The sequence below is a fragment of the Ostrinia nubilalis genome, chromosome 6, assembly GCF_963855985.1.
Source record: "Ostrinia nubilalis chromosome 6, ilOstNubi1.1, whole genome shotgun sequence".
Lineage (NCBI taxonomy): Eukaryota > Metazoa > Arthropoda > Insecta > Lepidoptera > Crambidae > Ostrinia > Ostrinia nubilalis.
In genome coordinates this window covers 10,543,551-10,570,507 of record NC_087093.1, presented here as the reverse complement: position 1 = coordinate 10,570,507, position 26,957 = coordinate 10,543,551, and the positions used below count along the sequence as shown (strand labels likewise).

At 36.3% G+C, this 26,957-nt stretch overlaps 1 protein-coding gene across 12 annotated transcripts in view; it reads right to left on the bottom strand.

Annotated features, from left to right (window-relative positions):
* Positions 1 to 25,354, bottom strand: part of LOC135072598 (disks large 1 tumor suppressor protein) — a 33,655-nt gene extending 8,301 nt beyond the window's left edge. For 2 of the 12 annotated variants that reach the window (XM_063966572.1, XM_063966576.1), the window contains exons 1-15: positions 25,115 to 25,354; positions 24,093 to 24,224; positions 16,540 to 16,655; positions 13,734 to 13,847; positions 13,423 to 13,479; positions 10,751 to 10,780; positions 10,002 to 10,235; positions 9,356 to 9,436; positions 8,717 to 8,965; positions 6,603 to 6,744; positions 5,277 to 5,542; positions 4,196 to 4,329; positions 3,565 to 3,684; positions 2,528 to 2,660; positions 44 to 152 (exon numbers count right to left, since the gene is read on the bottom strand). In XM_063966572.1, coding sequence (XP_063822642.1) covers positions 44 to 152; positions 2,528 to 2,660; positions 3,565 to 3,684; positions 4,196 to 4,329; positions 5,277 to 5,542; positions 6,603 to 6,744; positions 8,717 to 8,965; positions 9,356 to 9,436; positions 10,002 to 10,235; positions 10,751 to 10,780; positions 13,423 to 13,479; positions 13,734 to 13,847; positions 16,540 to 16,655; positions 24,093 to 24,224; positions 25,115 to 25,133 — 1,936 coding nt within the window. In that variant the 5' untranslated portion in view covers positions 25,134 to 25,354. The other 10 variants (XM_063966577.1, XM_063966583.1, XM_063966574.1 and 7 more) reach the window with 9 other exon arrangements.
* Positions 25,355 to 26,957: the final 1,603 nt, after the last annotated feature.

The window sequence follows — 26,957 nt, the reverse complement described above, 5'->3', positions numbered from 1 at the left end:
GTGACAATGTAGTTAGTTATATAAATGGAGTGGTATTACTTACGTTCTTGATCTGAACCGTCTTCGGATTTGCCGTCCTCCCGGCTCTTCATGAAGGGGAACTTTCTGCTGAAGGATAGCGTCTTCTTTTTCCTTTCTAACGTTGACTGGCTCTGTAATATTGAGATTTGTTAGTTAATTTAAATACACTCTAAATAAGGCGAATTTGAGCCATACGGTATCTAAAATCATCTTAAGTCATGGATTATTTTATGGTGTTTAAATAGGACATTGAAACGCAAAATAAGAGTAGCATATCGTCCATTTGCGACGACACTGTGATATATCAAAAACAGTGGTTTTACAGAAAACGACTTTTTAACTTTTGAATGACCATAACTCTTAAAAGAAGGTTAGGATTACCTAATTGTGTATGAAACGTTTAAAGATTAACTATTAAAGAATTTAAATATTTATAGTAAGAAATAAATTTGCGTCTAAATTGATGAAATTATAGCGATTGAAAAAAAAAGAGACAACTTATCACGTTGTTCTAGTAAAAAATAATATTTTGAAGATGGTAAGTTCAGTTGTCACGTTGAAGATGATGTAAAAAAATATATTTATATAAGTCATTATTTAGATAAAACGTTGATCTTGAAATTTTTTTAAATATTTTAATAACATTACAATCAGTAAAAATGAGGTAATTATTGGAACAGGCGAATATTTCGCTTTGCTATGTTAAATTGCACTTATAAAAATATTATCTAAGTAGACGGGCAGTTGTATACATACAATATTTAAGCTCACATTAAGTTTTCTTATTCTAAAAACTAATGCTTATCAAAATAAACGAAAAACTCTCAAAAGTAAAATCTCGTAATCTACTAAAAAACACACAGTAAGAGAAACTGTACTAAGTATGTATGTATGTATGTATGTAGGCGAATAAAATGGCAAAAAAGCGACATTTTGGTACCTTTTAGGGTGTTTTAATTTTTTATACTTATTTAAAATTAAATTTATAAAAGATATTTAATGTATTAATAGTGAAAAATAACAACCACTATTTATAAATAATGTAGCCATTTTATTGGCGTAGTTTTTCTGAAATTGTTATATTGCAATATTATTATACAAAACAATGTTGCGCCCGCCAAAGTATATTTGGGCAATAAGCAATAAAATTCCGTCAATTGCTGATGATTTGTAATTATATTGAAACATTAAAATACCTTTTTTGCAGAAAGCAAAACATAGCCAATACAGCTAAGTAACATCGAATAATTACATAATAATAAATAAATAAATATCTGGGGTCATCCAACGCATTGCTATTCTAGCATACTTCTACTAATAGATAATTTTGTTAGCTATCGTCTTAGATTCAGCTAATCTAAGGCTATCGTATGATAATATAAAATATTTTGCTTGTTGTGTCTGTAAAAACAGACAGTCGTATAAGCATGTTTTATTTGCACTGTATTACTAGTATTTGAACTATTCTTCAAAACGAATCTATGTTTATCAGTCTACATCTACTCTTATTAGTTCCGACGTTATTGTAGCTCAAAGAGACCCTTTAACAGCGCTCGCATAGCGCTGTTAGTCATGTTATCGGATTAGGTTGTGGAATTCCTTCAGGCAGTGCATCGCCACAAATGTTAACCTTTGCTTTTTTGCATTGCTAGTCCCCATCTGTAATGATATCTGGAGTTTAGTATTACTGATTAGCGTATACAACGTGACAAGTAGATATACCATTCAATTTCAATAACATTCATTCTGCAATAACAGAACAACATCAAATGACCTACAACATAATTCCAATATAGGAAAAATTTTCATCATCTACAACGTTACTAGTTAAGATGTCCCGATGATACTTCGATTTTCTTACAAGAATAACGTGACATATAAATAATTTCTCTTTTACTTTGCTTTTTGTTTTAGAAGAACATTGTGATAAGTATGACGTGCCACATTGTCGAATAAAATAAAAATATTTTAAAAACTTGCCTTTGTCATCAATACCGCGGTATCCTCGAGATGTCACGTTTTTCTTAAAAACGCAGAGCACCTCACATCTCAAAGCGCAGGTGGCAACTGAACTGTCACAGTATCGAAGCCAACTAGATCGCCGAACGAGCCAGCGCTATAACGTAATATTTTGTCTCTTTCTCTCATAGTATTGTTGTTTTTGGAGTAACAAATACCCTGTTTTTGGAGATAAAAGAACGCAGGATCGCGGTTCAGAATTTCGGTAAAACAAAAAATCGTATATTTCGAGATGTCACAGTGTCGTCGCAAATGGGCGATATGTATTTCCGTCACCATTCGAGAACGGCGATGCTCTAAGAGTTAATAATACTTATCAACAACGTAGTAAGCGATATCACATTTTAAAACAGCTCATCTACACTTCCACTACATAGAAGTTTTTGAGCGTTGAGTATACCTATCTGCAACTAATTGAGCAATATATCTGTTTTAAAGCCAGTCTAGTAGTACTACATAAAGGTTTAGAGAATAAAGTACAACTTACTGAACTTACAGTGCTAACCGGAGTGCCTTGCCCTTGGAACTTGACTTGGCGGTCGCGCGCTCGCTGCTTTCGCTCCCAGCGACGCTTTGAAGGAATAATACCGATCGCGTCCGCCTCCGTCTTGTCGAGACGTCTGGAAGTAAATAAGGCTTTATTATGTATGGAGAAAGGTAAGAAATACTGTTTATAAAAGTCAATAATTTATTGTCAAAGCCATTGACCACATTATGCCCACATTATCCAAATGAACACTTTCTAACTTCTGCAAACGTCTTACGTTTCAATGACCCTTACCATCATTATGAGACCTTATAAAATCAACGTAAAGTTACACATTTAGTTGGAGTTTTATAATAAGTTGACTGTTACTCTACAACTATTGATCTTGTCCTTTCTTGCAATGTAATGAGGAACAGATAATACCTATGCCTGGAAGGGACAGGCAGACGAAAACTAAAAGTGAAAAGGTATAAAGAAAAGTATAACTCATTTATGAACTACGACACTACCTGAAGCAGTGAGTTCGTGAAATAATCACAAGCATTTTATACAATAAATTATGGATGTTTATAGAATGTGTATAAATCATATGAGCATTTTACGTGACCTAGTACATCACTGGGCATTAACAACTGAATATGACGTCGAGAGAGCACAATAGAATAGAGTATGAAATATGCTGGCACGACGCCTGACTAGTTTGGAGAGTTAAGGTCAATAACATAACTGATGTTATTTATTTATTATCAATAACAACAGCATCGTAAAGGAAATACGAGTATAGTTTTTGTCAAATTACTATGGAATAATTATTCATCTTCCCTAAAGATTTCCGCAATGACCGTACTGCGCCGCCCGCATTCAGGCACCTCCCACGACCTTCATCAGATCGTCGGTCCACCAATTGGGGGGCCTGCTCATAATACGTCTACCGGCCCATCTAGAACTTTTCTGCCGCAACAGCCATCATTTCTACGAGCTATATTATGTGCCTCACCCGTATTTATAAAATAAATTTTACGATATTATTTTCTTACCTAGCTTGCCACCACTCATCGTCAGAAGCATTGGTGACGTGTAGGATGTCCCCATAGCGGAATGGAAGTCCTCTTGAGGGTAGGCCATCGTCTTTGACTGGGTCGTAGTCGAACAGTGCTCTGTAAAAAGATACAAATAATATTACAACCCAGTTTAAGTGCAAATGTGTATGTATAGGATTCGTATAATTGTATATTGCATCATATTTGATGCGACGCAAACTCTAGCACGACAATATAAACCTAATTTTTAGGCTGAGTTGCACCATCTAACTTTAACCGTAACTATAAAGATAACGGGTGTTTTTGTATGGAATTTAACATATTTTTGACTTTTATTTAAGTTAAAGTAAGATGGAGCAACCCAGCCTTAGTTATCTAAATGTTTTTCTTATTAATTTCAAAAGTAATTAACAAAGTTTAACATGGTCTCGAATTTTAATGACTCATTCTGTATTTATTGATTCTTAGTTACATAATTAGATATAACGAAGCAGGAATATTAACTTAAATTGTTGTGAATGTTACACTGATTGCATTCTCATTGTTATACAGACACTGTTTACAATTATCTATAAATATTCAATAAGACACAAGTGGCAAACACGTGGATAAAATACAAATTACTCACCTCACGTACAAAGAACGTTTTTGCGATGTTCTTAGGAGTGTGTGACTTTGTTTTAACTCATTGATGCGAGCCTCAAATTTGTTGTATTCCTGGGGCCTGTAGACAACCGTCAATTTCACATTCTGACCCGTGCTCTGAAAATAAACAGTAGTAATTTTAATTATGATAACAACAGTTATGTCATGTACAATAAGATTTATTATCTTTACACAATCGTCTATATCCATCAATAGATAAATTCAAACACAATAAGGTGTCAAGTGCCAGAATTATGACTGAAAAGATAATAAATAAATCTATTACACAATGATCAAAGTTGGAAATACATAGCTACTAAAGGACATTACTACTACGGATTGACCGACGCGACGTGCTTTGCTTCAGAACAAACAACACGTGCCGTAGACTACATTACATATTTAAAGTAGGTAGGTAGGCGGTCTTCAAAAATCAAGGCACAGTTAGGCTTTAAATTCAGCAATAGTCATTGAAACCACCGAAAACTCGAGAAAAAAGTAACATATTATCTCACTCAAGTTCAACCAAAGTATCTTTAAAGGAAACCGTCAGGTTTTAGTGGGTAGGCTTCGCCCTTGTGGTGGGCAGAATAGAACATAATCCACTGTCCTCATCAGTCAGTGGGTATGCGCAAAGCACTTCCCGACGGTGAAATGACGTAAATGATGTGGATTCCGTGGCCATCATCCTCTCCCACGATGTTGGATCCAAGGCCTTCCAGCTAAGAGGAACGACACGTAGATGCCGTGGCCATCTTCCCCTCCCACGATATTGAAACCTTCAGGACCCTTCTCTAAGTCAACCTGTTTTTTCAATGATCTGAATGAAGCAAGAACTCACCTTCAAAGCCTTAGCAGCTTGTTCGTGAGTGGCGTGCGTGATATCAGTATCATTTACAGCGAGCAGTCGGTCCCCTCGCCTGAGTTCTCCCGAGCGCTCCGCGGGCCCTCCTGCCAGTAAGAATGATACGTAGATGCCGTGGCCGTCTTCTCCTCCCACGATGTTGAGACCTTTAGGACGCTTTACAAGACCCTGCTCCTATGAGACTAAATGAAGAACTCACCTTCAATGCCTTAGCAGCTTGTTCGTGAGTGGCGTGCGTGATATCAGTATCATTTACAGCGAGCAGTCGGTCCCCTCGCCTGAGTTCTCCCGAGCGCTCCGCGGGCCCTCCTGCCAGTAAGAATGACACGTAGATGCCGTGGCCATCTTCTCCTCCCACGATGTTGAAGCCAAGACCTTGAGGTCCTTTTTCTATGTCAACCACTCGGGGCTCTTCCCCGTTGTCAGTCACGTCCTCTCGGCGGAGGGAGTTGGCTGTGCTTGATGCTGTAGGAAAAAGTAGGTGTGATTATTTGGAATACATTGGTTAAAAAATATTCATCATGTCAATAAATCTGGCGGATACGACCTTTTGTGAAAGCGACAAGCGGCCAATGCGAATTGCAATTAAGTTAAAATCGATTAAGTGAAATGGTAGCGAATTAGCGATTGACACTGGTTCTGCGCTAAAGCCTGGTCCGTGAGCACGTAGAATTTTGTCCAATGACCCCAAGCTACCCATCCTTATCGCTCGCGCGTAATTCTGTTGCTGTCGAGCTCGCACACTCACTGCGGGCGCCCGTCGCACAGTCGCGACTACAATATAATTACGCGCGAGCGATAAGGATGGGTAGCTAGGGGTCATTGGACAAAATTCTACGTGCTCACGGACCAGGCTTTAGATACATTCACGGGACAGATATTATCACAAGACATCGCAGCGTCTACCACATCACTGGAATTATGATGTGGTAGATTGTCACAGAATTTTAATTACGATGAACTTTCAACATAATTTCCAAGTGTGACGAATCTTATAACCCGTCACTTACGCGTGTTGCCGCGGGTCGGGCACGAGCACGAGTTGCACGCGCTCGCCGGTCGCCTTCAGGGCGGCGACGGGTCCTCGTGCGTGACGTTTCTGGGCCCCGATTACGCTAATTTTTAACGTCTCCAATACATACGCGCTTCTTCTCCAGTTGCGCTCAGTTTTTCATTCCAGCTGAGGTGCAAATTCGGTATTACGGTAATGGACGTACCTTCCTAGTATTTTCAGTGTCACATGAGATATTTAGCATAACGTTTACGTCTATGCTTCGTTTGCACACTCGCTCGCGCACATTCACTGCGGGCGCCCGTCGCACAGTCGCGACAGCAACATAATTACGCGCGAGCGATAGGGATGGGTAGCTTGGGGTCATTGGACGGGATTCTACGTGCTCATGGACCAGGCTTTAGCTATCAAAACGACACCGTGATACGGATTTGTCAAAACAGCTGATGTTCGTTCGTCGTCCGGGCACGTTGAAGATGAAAATGGTCGTGACCAGTGTCCCCCGTCACTTACGCGTGTTGGCCCGGGAGGTGCGCGGCGAGGGCTGGCCGTGCCGCGGGCCGGGCACGAGCACAAGTTGCACGCGCTCGCCGGTCGCCTTCAGGGCGGCGACGGCGTCTTCGTGCGTCACGTTGTCTAGGTTCACGTCGCCGCGCTGGTGAAGACAAGAGAAACTTAACAAACACTATCTTACATGCCCTCTAGTCCCAAACTAAGTAGGTAAACGTCATTGCTTGCGCGACTTGTCATTGGCCTATGATCACGTCGGCGATGACGATCTACACGCGTTGGTGTGATTGAAGCTTAAAGCTTGTACTATAGGTACCAAAATACGGATATCGTTCGTCATTTTACTCAAAAGACACCAATTCTGAACAAAGTTCTCCCTCAAAAATAAAATATAACGGATGGTATACTGCTGCCCACGTATGTTGCGTAGTAAGTAGTCTGGTACGCAAACCACTAGACAAAGCGGCCATATAAGATATTTACGACATCTGATAAAACCACTAACAATTTTAAACTTCATGAAATACGGCTCAAGTCCATGTAGATAGAACCTTGTGTATATATTTGCGTGACGATTCATAATGTTAATTTAGAGCAAGCAAATACTGTGTTAGTAGTACATATTAGAATAAGCATTTACCTACTGTATGCCCACATACGATTTTCGAATGTCATCACATAACTTTGCTGGAGTAGGTAACACTAAACTGACACTCGTCATCGTCATAGGATGATTGATACGGCAAGTGATTCATGTTCTGATAATCAAATTGTTTGCAAACGGTGTTAAGGCCATTGTGGGTAAACACGTCGTTATGATATTGTTGTGAATGAGTTTACGTTTATAATGGACAAGTTTACAAGAACAATCAATGGAGCCATAGTATGTACTTGTAAAGCATAGAGCCACAGGTAAAATTGTGCTTTATCAGTCTGTCGAATGGTGGACGCAGCTATGCTAATATCAACGTGTGCTTACGTCGTTCTGTGACTATCACCGAAGAGTGCCGAAGATGACATAAAAGTCGTAGTGCTATGAATCAGCGATAATGTACTAGAGTAAATAAAAAATAACCAGATCTACTTTAACAATAATAAGTATAGTAGAAGCTGTATCATCAATGAATATAAATTAGATAGATTTGTTAGGGGTGTTTGCATTATTTAAATTATGCGTTGTAACGAAAGGGGCTACAATTTGAAGGAACGCAAATATAGATTACTTGAGTGGCTACTGGCTACAGGTTTCTCTGACAAGTCAAGAATAGTGACCATTAAGTATTCAAAGCACACAACCACTTTCATAGTCGAATTAATGGAGTGGTGCCCATTAACATAAAGACATGTCTTAATAGGCGTGGCTACATGATCTGAACAGTAACTATTTCTGCCTCCCAGGATTAGTATTTTAATCAGAAGTTTTAGCACGATAAAATGACCAATAAGTGGATACTTAGACAGTGACTTATTATTGAAACGTGCGAAAATAATAACGTTTAAGACTCCATGAAACGAGACAGAAATGGAAAGCGCTGCAAGCAAAATGCACCTTGGAATTATGGTTTTACGTGAGACTATTAGTAAGCGAGGCAAGTTATTCAGAACGTGCTTAAACGGTATTAATTCGATAATACGCTGTATATTTTTCAAGCCACTTAAAATCCGACGTCTGGTGGTAATAGTATCTTCGCTTAGTTTGGGACTCAAGGTAGTTAACTCAATTTAAAACATCCAGTACATACATATTATCAGATATTAATAAATATATTATTATGTCATGCAGCAATAGCCCAACGGTTTAGGTGTCGGACTGCCGATTAGAGGCTCTTTTGTTTCATTGTCATCAACCGCTCTATTTCATACGATAGAGCTCTCTCAAAACACAAGCTTATTCAGCTTAGCTATAGCAGTTTACAAGACTACCTATTTATACGTCTAGCTCTTAACTCAGTCAGTCAGTCAGAGGGTGTTTTTGAGACGTCAAACGTCAGCGAGACGTCCGACTTCTATGCTCTGTAATGTTATAATTTATGTCAATATCAACTCTAGGGCGCTAGATCTATAGAAATGTATTTACCAGAAATTACTGGTAATGTACTATAAATAATATGACTTACCGAAGTGTTCTTAACCATAAGCAGTTTATCGCCGACCCGCAAGCGGCCGTCCCTATGCGCGGCGCCGCCCGCCATTATCTTCGTGACGTAGATCCCGTTGTCGCCGGGAATGTGTTGGTTGCCGAGCCCGCCCGCTATGCTGAAGCCAAGACCGGACCCGCCTTTCACCAGCTCGATCTCGACCGCTTCTTCTTTGCTTGTAGGCTGCGTCACGTTGAGGGTGTCTTCTGTGCCTCGGCGTCTTACTTTCTGCAATGAGTTTTGTATTTTAAAACAAGGGCAAAAGGCTCAAAACATAAACTAAGGTGATGGTTGAAATACTTGATACGTCAATTTTCTCAGAGATTTGGCAAAATTTATCCTAGAAGAGAAAACAAATAAATTATTGACAATCACCTCAATGAATGACAATCCCCGGGACAAACTTGACTTTTACTGGTTGGGTTTTTATTGGTGGTCAAGCTGTAGATCCTAGCTACAAAGAAGTAGCAACGGCGGGAACGAACCACCACAATTATTCTGATTAAAGTTGCATAATAAATCATAGTTTTTCAGATAATTTAAACAAAACTAGGTACTTGATGTTCAATAAGATTAAATACCTAAGGCGTTTCTAGGCGTAAAGCTAGTTAATCTTACCAGTCTAACTGTATTTCCTGCCTTCTTTAACGCGTCTACTGCTTCAGCGTGCGTGACGTTTTCTACAGTCGTGTCATTAACCTAAAAGATATAGAATTTAATTAGAAAATAAGTGATGTTTAAAGTAAAAAAAAAGATAAAAGATGGGTACCATTGGACAGGAGAAACAAAACACTGATAAATGTTGATTATAAAAAAATCTCTCAACAGATTTGTTGGACTGTCCAAGCAAGAATAAGGCCCCAATGATTAGTTATGGTAATATTAGTTATTTAAATTGCGTAACTGTCAATATCTTTAAAACGTGTATTAGTCAAGGCCATGTTGGGTGTAAACATAATTTATGTATATTAGGTGCTTAAAACATAAGAATGTTCATTCTTTTGCGTTGTTTTATTGAGGCACTGGTGTTTGCAGTGGACAAGCCTAGCTTTTAGCGGCGAGGGACTAGCTAAGTTAAATATTTTGTGTGCAGTGCGTGACCCCTAGTAGTCATTAGGGTAGGTTATGAGCTACAATATTCATTCACATATTTAATCAGGGCATTTTTAGGCCAAAATCGAAGCCTTGACTTAAAATCCTTCATACAATATTGTGTAAACTAGTGGTTAAGTGAAAAGCAAAGTTAAAAAAAGTGCAAGTGTACCTGTAATATGGCATCGTTAATTTGTAGCTGGCTGGCGGCCGCCGCGCCCCCTGGTATGAGTTTAGTGACGTAGATGTGGGGGTCATCGGGCACGTGGGGGTTGTCGGAGCCCCCCGCGATGCTGAAGCCCAGGCCTGCGCCCCCCGCGCGGGACAGCACCACGGTCATATAAGTGTACCCATCTTCCCCCTGAGTTCGCTCCGCATTGCCACCTTCGATTCCGTTTACCTGCAACTTTCATTACACAACACTATAAAACCCACACTACGGTTTATACATCCTCATTGTGATTGAACTGTCTTTAGCTGATTCAGTGGCGACTGGCGACTGAAGATGAGCTCTACCTGAACAGATTTAGGGCTCATTTTTAATTACTATACTCAAGAGAATAATTTGATGGGTTAAAGTTTAATTATTTTTCTACTATTTTCTACGGCTGGAAAGACTAAGCAAATAAATAAACAACTATTTCCTACCTACCTATAATACTGAGGATACAGGACTGAAAATTCCTATACTTAACACTAAACATGAGTAGCAAACAACATGTTTTGTGTAGAAAGTCACAGAAATTAAGTTCTTAAATATGTACTATTCATTCCAACCGTAACAGGCATTGTATTGAGAGTTCCACTAATCATCATATTAAATCACCATAACATGAAAACATTTCTGAAGCCACCACAATTATAAATTATGATTAATACACCAGCAGCCTTTTCCTTGTAAAGTGTATGAAATAAAATTACCTGCTTCATTTCAGGTGATGCAACGTGTGCCTGAAAGACAAAAAATATTACTTACATACTTCTCCCATTCATAACCATTTTCGAAATATCTTTGAAATGTAAATATACATTATCCAACATTAGAAGGCATTCACCTTTACATTCTAATGCTGTCTGTTGGTAAATTGCTTTTAACATTTACATAAATACATATCTTAAAATATTTAGATATCTATAATATGGTAATAAGTGAAGTCTGTTCCAAATAATTTGAAAAGTGGTCTGAATAAGCTTAGAACTTTTATAGAAAGTTGTAAAGATTTAACGCTGAAAACTTGCTCTCAGTTTCTTCCATCAATTTGATCGTAAATTTTAAAAATTAGGGAAATTATAAAGGGAAAGCAACATTATTTGTTGTACCTATAGACGACAGACTCAGAACATTGTGGTATGTGACATGTCATATTACTTAAAATATTCTACTCTCAAGGTAATTGAAGATACCTAATAGATAAATCAACAAACTTTCCAAGACATATTTGGAAGAGATACTTGAATTAATTTGCATTAAGCATTAAGGTATACATTATATTCAATGTCCAATCATATGGTTTTACTATGTTTCTATAGTTAGATATTATAATAGATACTTACATGTACTTATGTTTAACTAATAACTACTTTAATACAAATTAATTCTATTATTTATTAAGTATAAGTATTAGTAATACAGTAAAAAATATATACAGGTGAAGTTGTTTTTGAGACTGTTTGGGGGATTTTAAATTATCAAAAATTAATGCATACTGTCTCAACTCAAACCAGAAAAACATTAATGGAAAACAAAACACTGTCATCAGAATCCAATTAGAATGGAATTTTAAATTAAGCACTTTAAATTAAATTACTGTCAAGACTTCAGTTGTTTTTTCCCAATTTTAATTTTGTTTGAATTAAATTAATTTGAAAACTTAACACAGGCAGCAATACTCATTATGATTATTGAGAATGTCAAAAGTTTATAATAAATGAGATGCAAAAATGGTGAAATTGAGATTGAACTGATTTACACTTTATATTTTTTAATTTAAAATGAAATTTGCCTACTCACCGTGTCAAGATTAAACAAGGAAGACACTTTCCGTAGGAATCCATTATGTGTTTTTTTCTTCCGTCTTTCAGTCATTTTGTAGATTTTATCATAGCCCTTGAGTACTTATATTGATGTCCGTTCTATATTATGTACACTGCATGCATGTTAGTTACACACTCGTGTCCGCTGTCAGCACCTTACTTCACGTTGTTCTGCATGCACCATTCTCTACCTAGAACCCAGTTCTAACTTGCACCAACACTTCATAGATGTATGTGACCTCTTTACAAATATGCGACCTCTTTTATGGTGGAAAGTTAATCATGTTAGCTCAGAAACTGCAGCAATCCTTATCTAATGAATGTAATAAATCGAACCGAGCCCTTTTCTGATAGCGATTTTTAGTAGATACATGTATGGCTATTGGCTAGATAATTATTAGGCGTGTTACCAACTTGTATACGATGATAGGATGGTATGAATGTCAAAGCGATGAACTTTAATTAGAATGTCCGTGTTACGTTATTAGTGTGCAATTTATGACGATTCGATATTATTATAAGTAGATACAACCATCAGCAAGTAACATAGCAGCTTGTTACAAGCAAAATTATCTCAGAAGTCGCATTAGTCTCACCAAGAATCGAAAACGTTCCCAAAGTGTAGAGAAATTACTAAACGTTTAAAAATAGATTAGTGTTTATTAAATGGCCTTACTTGCGACGAATACGAAATAACAGCAGTGTGAATGTCAAAATTTTGTGTGCAATATCATTTCACTGATTATCATCAACGGGGAATATTTCTCAGCCGATGCAGCGTTCGTACGTCATTGGCACAGTTGTGAAATTTAACGGCACCAATACACACAACGGAGAAACGTTAGCGAACATATCGCCGAAAACTTGTACTATATTTTAGGTTATAAATAGTACTACGAGACGCGAAACACCAACCATCCGCCATTACCGATACCGAACACTTGTTTTATGAAGCGTTCGCTACCTTCATAGACGTCACGTCATCAAAACCAAAGAAAAAACCAAACGCAATCATCGACCTACTACAAATCGATACCTAATAGTTCATCATTGTGATCACAGATGGCGCTATTATAGAAAACAATACTGATGCGTCTGAGTGTTGGTGCCCTACTTTGCTGAAATCGGAGCTAGAGAAAAATAAATGATACCTATTTTACTTACTACTCTACCTAGAGACAGTTTTTTTTCAACTATTAATTCAAAATATTGCATCCTTCGATGGTATCCTTTGATAGGTAAGCCTGGTAAGTACCTACGGTACCAATGTACCTATTTCACCTAGCATCAATGTCTAAGAGTAGCTACTTACTTAAGTAATCAGTAATATTTTTTATCATTGCAAACTTTATTTTGATGAATCTTGACAACTATACATAATATCAAGTACAAAATTTGTCAATACTTTGTAACACATAATAGGTATGGCTGCCCGCCTAAGTGATTGGTAGAAAATGCATTAAGTCCGACAAACTATGAAAAAAAACCTGTACACACTTTTTACACTATCCAATTAAGTATTTGTCATACATTAACAGAAACGCTAGTCCGGTACTTGCCTTCTTTTCTTCAGCATTTCCACTTGGTGGTGGTATAACAATAGGCACGGCTGGCACCTGGATAAAAATAATTTATTAGTCAGCTTTAATTCAAACAGACCGATTTATTTAGACGGGTTTCACTCTCTCGCTAATAATGGGCCATACCATGCATGGCCACATGAATATCAAATTAATGGTATGATTACGTTTTGTCTATTTTAATTTTCTGGTTATCATTTAAGTTATGCAGCAAAAGCTGACATCATCCTACGGCGGCGTCACATGATCAATTAAAAAAACTCAAAAATAGAGCGGGAAAAGGAACCAACCTTTGCCGAGTCTGGGGTTTCATTTCGTGAATCCGGCTTCCTGTTGTTATCTTGAAGGAAAGCGTTCGACACGGATCTGTAGTCGGTTTCCTCCATGGGGATCTGGAAACCGATCTGGAAAACAAGTGAAGTTGGAGCTATCAGAAACTGAAAAGTATCAAAATAAATAATAGTAGGTACCATAATAAATTCCGTATTGAAGAAAATGACTGCGACAATCTTTTTTTCTAGTATTAAAAGTTTATAGAACTCCTTGCAAAAAAGTAGGTAGCATATCCAGCTAGGATTGGTTTCTAGGATACAAGGACAGTAGAGTTCGAACTAAAACCGATAAAAACTTTGGTTGAATAACAAAGCCCGCGTGTACCCAAATTACGAATTGTTGATACAGCAGCAGAATAAAAATTGTTTCTGAAAGTAATATAAACATTCAGTTATTGCAGCTGCACTTTGCGAGCAACGCCAGCGTTTATTCGCTGCAAATTGTTCGCTTCAATTATGTGCAAGTTAAACAATTTGTACGGAGCACAGAAGTTGCTGGAAATTAAATAAATTGAGCTTCGATCCCATTTGAAATACTTCGTCTGACATTTTGCCAACGTTAATTAAGCTATTGTGGATAAAAGCTGTAGGCTTACGGCATAATTATGCGATAAGTTGTTAATAAAGCAAACCATTAAGAAATGAAATTCCCTGGTAGTTAATTATTGATATGGACGGATTGTTTCTAACTACTTACAGTTACAGCTAAATTAATCTCCCACCTTATGGCCCGCATTTCCAATAAACTTATCAGACAGATCATAATAGTAGATCCAAACTTCTACACTAAGTACATGTCCGAACTCTACATGCCTTAACTCTACAAGAAGCCCTAATCACAAACTCTACACATTAGTTATAAATAAAATTTTCTATGCCTTAATCAAGATATCCTTTGGGCTTTCGCAAGTTTGTGCCCCCAGATTTGTTTAGAAATCATAAATAAATAAATAAGTAAATAACTTTATTCTCACCATAGTCAATGACAGTGCAATAGGTAAACTTAAAAAACTAGGTACAATGAAGGTAGGACAAAAAAATAATAATCTCGCAGTATTACAATGTAAGCAGGTTTGGTACGTACACAATATAGTTGGTCTCTCAGTAGGATTATGGCGGGCTAATACCTGAATTAGGAAAAACCTGTATCTCAGGTTATTAACCCTCCACCCCATTCTAGGGTCAAAACAAAATAAGGAAAATATTAACAACAACAAGACAACAATAACATGATGAAAGTTAGCTTAGAAATAAATATCAATTCAACTTGATTTTGGTTTTTCGCTAATTTTTCATTATTTGTATCCTTACGTTACAATAAAATACTTAAATACTTCAACACCCGTACCGCGGGTAAGAGACCTGGAGTCCTGAAATACAGGATTATCCTAGTTTAGGCTCCAGTTCACCTAAATAGCGCCAACCAAAGGTAATAATTAATTTGTAATTAACAAATTGTATTTGTTTTTGGTGAAAAATAAAGTATTTTTATTAAAAAAAAAAAAAAAAAAAAAAAAAAAATTCAAATTGTTCGCTTCAATAATTATGCAGCTAGGGACTGGAATTCGCTGCCTGTCTTTCCTGAACACTAAAACCGGGCCTTTTCAAGGCGAGAGTGAAAGGCACTTATAGGGTAGTATGTACCATCCTAGACTGCATCTTACTTAACACCAGGTACGATTGCGGCCTTGTCATGCATAAAAAATTAGTCTTACTAAGTTGACAGCCTATACTATAATACCTACAGTGTGAGTCACGTTAAAGTGTACATATAAAAATAGATGAAACTAGACCTATTTTTATCGACAAAAAAGAGTTCATAAAATTTTTGAGATTTTAAAAAAAAAAAATTATAGAATTTTTTTTCTTCCAATTACTTATTGTAAAGAAAACATAATAACTTTTAAACTAAGCGGTATATCCTGATAAAATAAAAACAGTAATAATGCTAAATAACAGGCAATATTAAAAAAATACATAAAATACACAAAAAAGACCAACAAATAATAAAAAATGATACTTTTTGAAAAAAATCTGCTTTTAAATTCGTGTTTTTTTGGTTATTTGATAAATTTCTCCAAAAAATGCCCCTATAACCGGTGGTTTTTATAGCTTAGTTCAAACGATCATTGCAAACGTTGTGATAGGGATAGAGACATTCGATTTTTGGTTTTACGAAGGTAATACGATAGAGAATAATAAAAAGTAATAAAAACCACCTGTTATTGGGGCATTTTTTGCAGAAATTGATCAAATAACCAAAAAAACACGAATTTAAAAGCAGATTTTTTTCAAAAAGTATATTTTTTTATTATTTGTTGGCATTTTTTTGTCTATTTTATGTATTTTTTTAGTATCGCCTGTTATTTAGCATTATTACTGTTTTTATTTTATCAGGATATACTGCTTAGTTTAAAAGTTATTACGTTTTCTTTACAATAAGTAATTGGAAGAAAAAAAATTCTATAAAAAATTTAAAAAAAATCTCAAAAATTTTTTGACCTCTTTTTTGTCGATAAAAATAGGTACATAGTTTCATCTATTTTCATATGTACACTTTAACGTGACTCACACTGTATAGGATGCACGTTGCGGCATCGTCTAGGAATAAGGCTGAGTTGCACCATACAAAAATTCCGATTAAAGTTATAATAGAGTTACGGTTAAAGTTAAGGTGGTGCAACTCAGCTTAAGTTCTTAAAAAAAAAAGACTAGGTAAATAGAATTATTTAGTTTGTTATTAAAGTAGGTAGGGTAGTTTTACCTCCCGTCTCGGGCCATCTGCCTCCCATTTGTTCGCGATGCGGATGGTCTCCGCGGTCTTCTGCTGGATCGACTTGTTGTCATCGAGGAGGGTGAGCTCATAGAACTCTTGGATATCTGCAACAAGAGTTTAGGATATTTACCCCTAATGTAAAAAAGATAAGATTAAATTTCAGTTGAGAGCATGGCTGAAAGTCTTCCAAATGGTCTGATATCATTGTTTTGAAACTTTACACCCAACATTTTTGCAATGCCACCATCCCAATCCCACTTCTGTCAATGAAGAGATTATAAATGAGATGATTAACTTCGTAAAATTAACCATTGACAACGAGTAGAATTTATTTTTCAGGTAATGATTTCTCATTTTCATTCTGTTACAAAAGCTTTGTAGAGAAAGTATGCTAAACGGTCTGGCCTACTGAAACAAGCATTTTATCTAAAGCAGTAATCTAACAACGCTGCCAGGGCTGTCACCTGTTAGGAAACATGCAGTAATATTATATTATTCGTATTGTAGTGCTCCTGAAGAAAAACATAATCGTACAACATACTTAATGTAACTTTTCAGTTTTATTAAATTTTTTTATTTGCAAATGTGACTCGTTATTAGGTACTAGTAGAGGTATGCGCCTACTACTTAATTCAATAGGTTCGGTATCAATGTTAGTTTTTGTTTTCAAGATTTTTATAGAACTTAAGACTGCGTAGATAAGTATAGAGCTCTTTAAATAATTTCAATGATAGAGTTACATGAAAGCTAAAGTTGACAAATTAAATTAAGGTTTAACGTCCGGGTTTACATTTTACCGTAATAACCATAAATAAATAGCTGCTGCTTATTTCATGTTAGTTATTTCTGGATAGCAAAACCAATGAATGAACTGATCCCGAGCCGTTGAAAGGTGTATTCAAAAGGTTTCCCTTCATAAACTTACGAGTCATACTTAAGTACATGGGTATGTCTTGTACATGTACATATCTCCGGTTGAGCGTGAATAAATAACCCAATTGCTCACCGATGGCCAACAGCTCCAGCCCTGAGCTGGTCGGAGGTTCGCGTGAGCGTCGCGTCAAGATCGATACTGAATCGGCCGCCGACCCCTGCTTTACCCCGTTCAGTCTCTAAATATTATTATGAACTGAAACAGCCTGAATGTAATGTGACGTATTTTGTTTATGAATGTATGCCTTTAGCACAGAACATAAACCTCTTTCTATGTTCTGTGGCCTTCAGGACGAGAAAATTATGCAGTGGCGGGAGTTTGAAATGACGATTCGAAAGAATTTCGTTTTCATGTTTTCTAACCTACTTACATAGACTAGAACTAAGGCTTCCAATATAAAAGTTTTTCAAATGTAACTTATATTATGTACCTACCTAAGTTCACATAAGTTATGTATCTCAATACAGTCAACTTTGGAACTTATTTGGCAATGTTAAACAAAACAATGGAACTTTCCATCTATGTTGGTAGAAGAAACAGTAAAAGTGTACGTAAATTTAGATTTGTTTACCTTTTGCTACCTGCGAAAATCTATTTAGGACCTCATGAAAATTTCGGGATTTCACCATTACTTAGTTCAGTAATTTTATAATAAGATCGTCGCGTCGTTTGTTAAGTTGCTTCGTGTTACCTAAATAAAATCTTGTGCCTCTGATAATGGTTGGTATTTTTATTATAAGATCTCGCGTCGTTTGTTAAGTTGCTTCGTGTTACCTAAATAAAATCTTGTGCCTCTGATAATGGTTGGTATTTGGAAGGTATCATAGGAGATAACAGATGAGTTTTGTGCAAAATATTGTAATTCTATAAAATAAAATTGAACATTAAAAATTGTAATAGGTAAGTATGTAGGTAGTTTATTGTATCAATAATGAGAACTTTTTACGTCAGAGGGCCTTTACACAGATACTATTGATCATATCCTACTAATATTATAAATGCGAAAGTTTGGATGTCTGGATGGATGTTTGTTTCACGCAAAAACTACTGAATAGATTTTGATGAAACTTTACAGCATTATTCTTTATAACCCAGAATAACATATAGGCTATATTTTGACGATCTGTGGCAAACTAAATTTCACGCGGGTGAAGCCGCGGGAAAAAGCTAGTTGTAAAATATTATCATATTCACTCGGGATTTCCTTTTTTGGGTGTGTTGTTTTGTTCTAAATAATAGCTTTCACGAAGTTTTACCCTGCAGTCGCTCAACCGCGTTAAACTGGCTTTGCAAACTTTAGTACCGACCTACGCTGCTACAGATTTTACTAGAAGTCGCAGTAGCATTATACGAGTAACTTGATGTAACTAACCTATAACTTTCTGACTAGGTATCTTATTTGTAGGTCTACATGTAGGTGTATAGCACATTAACAGCTCCACACTGTGTTTGTTAATTACAGTTTGGAAAACTGAAGTTCTCTCAAAGATGTAAAGAAAAGCCTGGCATTAAACTCTATGAAATCCAACTTTTGCACATGAAGTGATGTTTGGTAGACTTAATATCGGGTGGAACTCTCCACTAGTCTCTACCAATCAACCACAGATCATATTGAGAAACATTGTATAAAAAAATAGTTTCTGCCTAAGATTTCGCTTACGTGGACTTGAAGGAAAGGGAAGCAACATAATAACGAATAAAATAGGTAAATCAGCCAAACCCGTAGAGCTGTATTCAAGAGTCGCTCTACGAGATTCATAGGCACGTGTAGTACCTACTATGGGAATAGATTTTTATTCGAATAAATTATAAAATGCTATCCAAGTAGTTTTATTTTTTGTAATTGCTTAGTTAGTGTAGTGTGCAAAAAAAAGAGAATTCATCCAATACTCATTAGATACCTAGACTATTTTGGGGTGTTGAAGTGACCATTTTAATTCCGTTTAATTACCATGGCTATTACGTTACCCTTTACTTTACTCGACCTTAAATTGACATTACGTTACGTTAAGTAAGTGAATGAATAGTTCAACATAGAGGTGGGTATTCGATATGCCAACTAGGGGAACCAGACGCAGGTTAGCGTACCATCCCTATATTGTTGACATTCCACCAGCTCGCACTAAGCGTTTCGATGACTCTTTTATAATGCGAACAGGTAGGGACTGGAATTCGTTGCCTGCTGCTGTCTTTCCCGAAAATTATAATCCGGGCCTTTTCAAGGCGAGAGTGAATAGGCACTTACAGGGCAGATATGTACCATCCTAGACCGCATCCCACTTAACATCAGGTGCGATTGTGGTCAAATACCTGCCTTGTTATGCATAAAAAAAAAAAAAAAAAACTGCCCGGCTACTTGAATCAATAGTCGTTAGGTATATTCGGAGTAAAGTTCAGGTGGATGGTTATTTTTCAATTAAAATGTCCAGCAGTGAATTGTGCCATCGACAGGGTCCGTTGTACACGGTGACCCATATCTGGGCATCTGGGTCAAACGGCCCATTGCACACATCGCAGGTCGAAAACGCACGGCCTACCCAACTATTAATTAGATTTGAAGGGGCCGATATTAAGTATTCGGACCCGACTGCATCGTTCGAATTCAGAATGTCAGACGTGAAGTAATGTAAAAATGCTTCTTTGTATGCCGAGCACTGATGATGATGAGATATATGCCGAGGGCTTACATTACGTTTTATTTAGATAGAAGTCTGTGGTTTGGTCTGGTGATTTGGCTCCAACTATGTGGTTAGGGAACTGGGTAGTGAATGAACTCCGATAGAGCTACGTCAGACATCTGGCCACCTACTTAAAAGAAAATTCGATGCTAAGTAGGTATGGGTTATAATTCTAATTCTTCATTTAAATAAGAGAGATTGTCAGAAACCATGGTCTATCTTCTAGCAAATGAGACTGGACAAGAAGTAAACTATACAAAATGTTTACGAACTCTTAAGTTATTCTGTGTATGAAAATCCAGTTCACCGTAGCGAAAATTCCAGGTAACCGTAGTACTATTCGTAGCATCTAGCGCTGTAGCTACGTACCGTTTGCACCCTGTCTAGTCTGGAGTAAAAAAGTGCTACGAATTACAGCTCCGAACGCGTGCTACGACTACGAGTGAAAATAAAATAAGTTTTTTAATGTCACGACACGACCTAATACCTACATCTAGTTTGCGTGTTGGAGAATGCACTTTTCTTGTACAGTTCAATGAACTTGTACCTACTGTGAGTGGCGTTTGAAGTTACGTTATGATATTCTTATCAGAAAATAGATCATTATGAATTCAGACGCATCATATTGTTACTATTCTTAAGTAGAGAATAAAAGAAAACAAAACTTGACTAGAAGGTGTTGTAATGTAATTAATCAGCCTACAACATGAACATGTGAGAAAATCCTAACTGCCTGATTGTTTACTAGCAAAAACGTGATAATTTAAATGAATAATATCAGCAATGTCAAAGTAGTTCTGCTTATCGCAGAGTTCATCAGAAATAATTTCTAACGAAATAAACAAATGTACAGATTGTTGACACAAATAGCTCTCTTATCGTGAGTCTGAACAATCGCGTGTCGATTCGATCCGCTCTTTTTTGTTGCTGTATTTTGAGGCGGTAAAACAAGTTCGTTTTTACAAAGGTTTAGGTTTTAATACCTTGTTTGTCTGGGTAGTTAATGACTACAGTTCTGTCTACATATTGATTACCTAGTCTCACTAGTCCCAATGCCATGTGGAGTTTGCGGTTAGAATAGCCAATGCGAACAGACGTCTGTGATTGTGTCCATATTGACAATTAGATTGTATACATCTCAGTCCCGACTCTCGAGCAAACAATACCTTACAACAATTACATGCCTCTATGTAGTACCTACATTAATACACATATACCTTTAACAACTATCTCTGGAACAATGCTGGAGAGCGAGCGAACCCACTCGTACAGTCGCAAAACAAAGTGACTCGAAGGTATCCATTACAGGCTTTTGAAAATACATTAAAATGTCTCTCTTAATAAACGGTAAAAGGGGCTTTGAAATTGTAAAAAAAGAGGCAGTAAATTCCCAAACCATACTTTTTGGTCACAACTCCAGTTTCTAAACAGAAAATTTAAAATTATCTTTTAGGTCAAAAAGGTAGATGTTAATGTAGAGTTCGATATATTTAATGTTTGTTTGTATTTATGCAAACGAAGATAGGTGCCTATCAAATACTAAGTATTTATGAGACTTACGTAAACAAATAGCAATATTGACAATATATATTCCTTTCTTTCATTGTGAATGAGTACCTACTTTTGAATTATAACGACAACGTTCATAAATAAATATTTACGTTCGTACGTATTACCCACAGGATCTACATAGGTATAAAATACTGCTAGTTCATTAAAGTTACCTAGAACACATCCGCAATATTCATTCAGTAATTGGAGATACAATAATAGGTGTATCCTCTTTATAATTCTACATTAATATACCCTACCTGCATTCATTAAGGTACCCATTCCTTCTCTACATCGTAACGCAATGCAAGATGGATTTTCAAGGAGAGATTTCCAATGATTTGACCGATTTCATTCTTTTCATTACTATTATTCCTTAAAACTAGTATTGTTCTGTTCAGTAGGTAGAGTCTCCGATATACTTATCAGTTTAAACCAAACAACAAGCCATGTGTATAAATTATTATTTCACAGTTGATAACGTTTACGTATTGATTCGATATGACGTACGTCATGTGCGTATGAGTTGGTTAGTTATGGTTTTTCTCGTTCGATTCTACGGATTAGTTGGAAAGTTACAAGTAACATATAATATAACATGGTAACTCATTTTCTTTTAATATTTTTGGAAGCAGAAAGAATACATATGTAGAGCTATGTGATACCTATCCTATGTTACGGTAGTTTACACAAAGGAACAATGGGGAAACTGAATGCATTACATTTACTTCAGTTAGGCTAATGTTTTCTAAAATATTCATTCTACCTTTCCAGTCAACTATCTGTCGCTATGTAACGAAAGATAAACTTTTTACAAAATATCGATTTCGCTGGGATGAGAAGACAAAGACGGTGTTCTAGTTAAAACAATGTTAACTATAGTAGTCTTTTTTTTGTGAATGTGGGTTAGGCTTTTATTCAGTGAACTAGTTCAGTGAATAAACCAACATGCAGTGCCTTTTCTCTTACAAATCGTTGTCGAACTAAGCCTATGAGCGTATGTGCAGTGAAGCCCATGTGACGCAGGCTGCAATCAAGTACTCGTTCACCGGGGCAAGGTTAATCCAATGTAGCGTTGCCACTTTAGCCAAAACCTTCAACAATATACTCTCTATTAACCACTCAATAAGGTTCACAATTAAAATTTATTATGCTGCCCGCTTGATCTCAATATGAAGTACCTAACTACCTACTTACGGAGAAAATCGCTGTCGTTATTATGATGATTACAGCGCAATGTGTGTACCTAACGTGATTGACCGATTTAGTTAGATGCCAGTTTCAATTTATGTCAAAATAAATACGCACCTACATAAATTGTAAAGAAAGACTCAAGTCAGCTTTATAATAGCCCTATTTGCATAATCGGTCGTTTTCATTTCAATAATTCTATTCAGCTAGAAAACTACTTAGTTTCATAATTGCAAACTAGATAGTTTCTAATTAGATAGGTATTATCTAGATTTAGTAATTTTGCTAAATTTTACTTTTCCATTACCAGCTCTACACATTTAGAACGTACCTTAAGTATTTGCAAATGGCTCTACAACAGAAAAAGGAACTTTGGTTTCATTTGAACTTGGTTTAGTTAAAAGTATAGAATAGGAGCTGGAATCAAAAATAAAATACAACCTTGTATGTAACCAAATTATTAATCAAGTGTCGTCACGCTATAGAACGGAACCCCCATGAAAAGTCCCGTTTACAATCGATCTCGCGTCTCGAGTAGCCAGTCTACCTTCTATTTTCATTTAACCGAGCTAGTCAGAGCGTGTTTATCTGATATCAAACGGCGTCCAACGTTCATTGCAACGGCTAAATATAATGCGGATCACAATACTACTGTATGTCGTGGTCAAGGAGCGCTCAAGAGCGCTAGTGACGCGTGGTCACGCGCACCTTTATATTTATAGACGGTACAGGTTCAGGAAAATTTGGTGGTTAAGTTATAAAATTGATAAAAGTCAACCATAGTTAGTACATAACGGGAATAATTAACTAACTACCTAATTATTTTTTCATTATCACGTGAACGATTAGCGTCCGATTACCGACGTACGGCTAGTCAATGCAAAACGTTTTGTTTGGGAAATGGGAGTCGACAACCACAGCACACCGCGTCTGAAGAAAAATATTTTTAAGCACCAAACACGTGGCCACCAAAATAAGTCTAAGGTCTGAAACACCACAATTTAGGCGGTATTATCGCTAGAAAGCGATCTCTTCCCTTTCTAGAAGAGATCTAGAGAGATGACAGTTGGTTATTTTGAGGTAAAAATGAGAAGGTAGCGATTTATTTAGCAGCTAGGTAATAATAACAAAAAAAGTCTGCAAATTATAGTTAGTTAGTCATACTCATATGTTTAATCCATACATACCAAGAAGAGCTTGGAACAGTCTGGATTTGAATATCCTGATGACCCTCTCTATTGCCAGTCGCAACTGCCGATCCTGGGGCTTCACCAACTTGCTGTGGTAATCTTCCAGCAGTTCTAATGCTCGGTGGGCCTCTGCATAAACAACGAATAAATAAATAAATAAACACCTCTCTCAACACCCACAAAGCTGCCAGAATATTTTAGTACTTTCGAAAGATTGAGAGTCATAAAATATGAACATTCTTCACTGTCAGTCTTCAAAATACCTTTGTCGTTGATATTTTAGAAATACTTAATTAAAATATTATGATACTACGAAATATTAAAATCGAGAAGCTTGGAAATATACCGTAGTGTCCGTAGCAACCCCAATGATTATTATCTTTCGTAATTTATAAGGTACTCAGTTTGTATCTAGCTGCAGTAACATTAAAAATGTTTTATTTATTTTTATTTATTTGTAACTGAATTTAATAGAATGAAACTCTGATTAGTCTGAATATCAGTTATTAAACAGAAGGTAAAGAAAGTACCATCTGTTATATTTTATGTAGAGGGTCTAGAAGCATAGCTCTATACTAACGCGATTTCCTTTCTGTCTGATTCTGAATGTTTTTAATAATAAGTAAGCCTAAGTTAAATATCTCGAGAAGTCAGATGTTATTAAATAAGTAAGACTTGTAACATTAATAACATAGATTTTTTTACATAAAATAGGGTATACCACTCGCACAATAGGTAGTAAAGTTTCCGATTGAAATCACTATAATGCTCTACATTACGTCCTATTTCTTGAGTTGGTAAATGACTTAAAAAATCAGTAGCAGAATTAGTAAAATATGCCTAGCGGTTGGCAACACCATCAGCAGCTATCGATACGAATCAACACGAGGGGTGCTTCGGGCCTTATGTACCCCTCTCGACATAAAATTACGTGCTGAATTGGGGTAGCGAACTCTATAGACGTGATCAATGCCATGAATTAATAAAACAAAATCTATTTTAATAAAATACAACTTCACCTTGCTTACGCACTGGCATCACGGCACCACCCCCTAACGTAATTTTAGAAACCTATTAGATTGAGACAAAAATAAAACCAAAAACAATTTCACAGCAACGTAGAGATTTTGGTGCACATTTTAAACGATTTTCATATCGGAAAAGCACATTTTTGAACGGCACATATTGTCGCAAAACGAAAACATTTAGAGGATGATGTGCGAAGTGATGCGCGGTATAGCGACACTGGCTCTGCTATCGAGGGCCACCGACTACTGTGCCCAATGGGATTGGTCGATTTTCACTGTGACGTCAGGGGGTGGAAGCATAGACAATGAAAATCGTAGAATCAAGGGTAGGGGTGAAAAAGTGTGTCGCAAGGTTGCCAGACAATAAAATCTTATTCGCAAGTAGACTTAGCGATTATTTTTATGCATAGAGATTATTCTTTCAGCCCATTTCAGCCGCACATCAAACAATAAGTAGGTAATAAATTTATCTTCGTATGGCACTAAACTTACTGTTTTCTTCCTGGGGAAATTAATTTGTATAAAATTTCCTACTTTAAATTGCTTATCGAAATGCCAACATATTGTAGAGCAACGTAACTAATCAATTTGGTTCAGAAAACATTAGATCGTTACATAAGGGAGAGTCCGCTAATTTGGACCAGTTTTTTTCAATCCCATTTTACACATAGTTTTCTTTTGTTTTTGCTAATGTCCATGGTATATAATAAAAGATACATTATTCAACTTACTATTTCATAAGTATTAATTAACATGATTGTTGTATATTTAGCACAAATAAACAAAGTACGAGTTCAGAGCTTCGGTCCAATTTAGCCAACCGGTTCGATAATTTGTACCACAGGGTTACTAAATTGGATTTCAATAAATTTCAAGCCTATAAAAAAACTATGGCAAAATATTATATGATACATTCTTAACAAATTAGGAAACGAAGAGGAACAGTAGTTAATAACATAGACAATCGATATTGTTTTACACGTTATCACGATTTTGAGTACAAGTTTTGTAATTCCAATTATCGTAACGCACACTTGTACCTAATCTACTTTGCCAGTCTTTTGCTTTCATTTATTGTTAGTCAAACATAACTACGCTATTATAACTTCAAAATATGATTTACTAAAAAAAATTCAAAATCCTTTGGTAAAATTCCATACAACTTGATGTGGTACAATTTAGCCGACTAGGTGATAGTGCTTTTAAAAAATCGGTAAAAAATATAGCTTATAAATACCGAAATTAGTTTTAAACTTCATTTCATTAAAGGAAAGGTTTTTACCCCAAAAATGTGTCTTTACAAGGATCCAGAGTCACTTCTGCAAAAAATAGGTAGTTACGCTATAGCCATTTTTTATGACTATAAAACTGTTAAGTTGGGATTAATCGCTATCCATCTGTTAAAGAGGACACGTGAGATCTTTATTTGGTTTTATAACCATAAAAATTGGTCTAGTTGATCCCAGAGGTGAGCCCAAAGTGAGGTCTATTTTCAAGTCACATTTATGGTATATGTTAATCATTTATTTAGAAATGAAATGTATTTTTCTTTAAGGATATTTATTGGGCTTTCAAATAACACCAATATTGTTGGGGTACCATGATTGTGCCAGAAGAAAATCTTTAAAGTTCGCGTCGCGGAAGGTGCGGTTTATTTGATGTTGAGTGTATATTAGAAACACCCTATGATAAAATTTAACAAAATTACAATCTAAACATGTATTGTCAAAAGTTACTTGAAAACAATGAAAAAATGCTTTTCAAAATAAAACACACGTGTTTATTGTCACGGCAAGAGCCACATGGCCAGGGCCGGATCTACCTATGGGCTGAT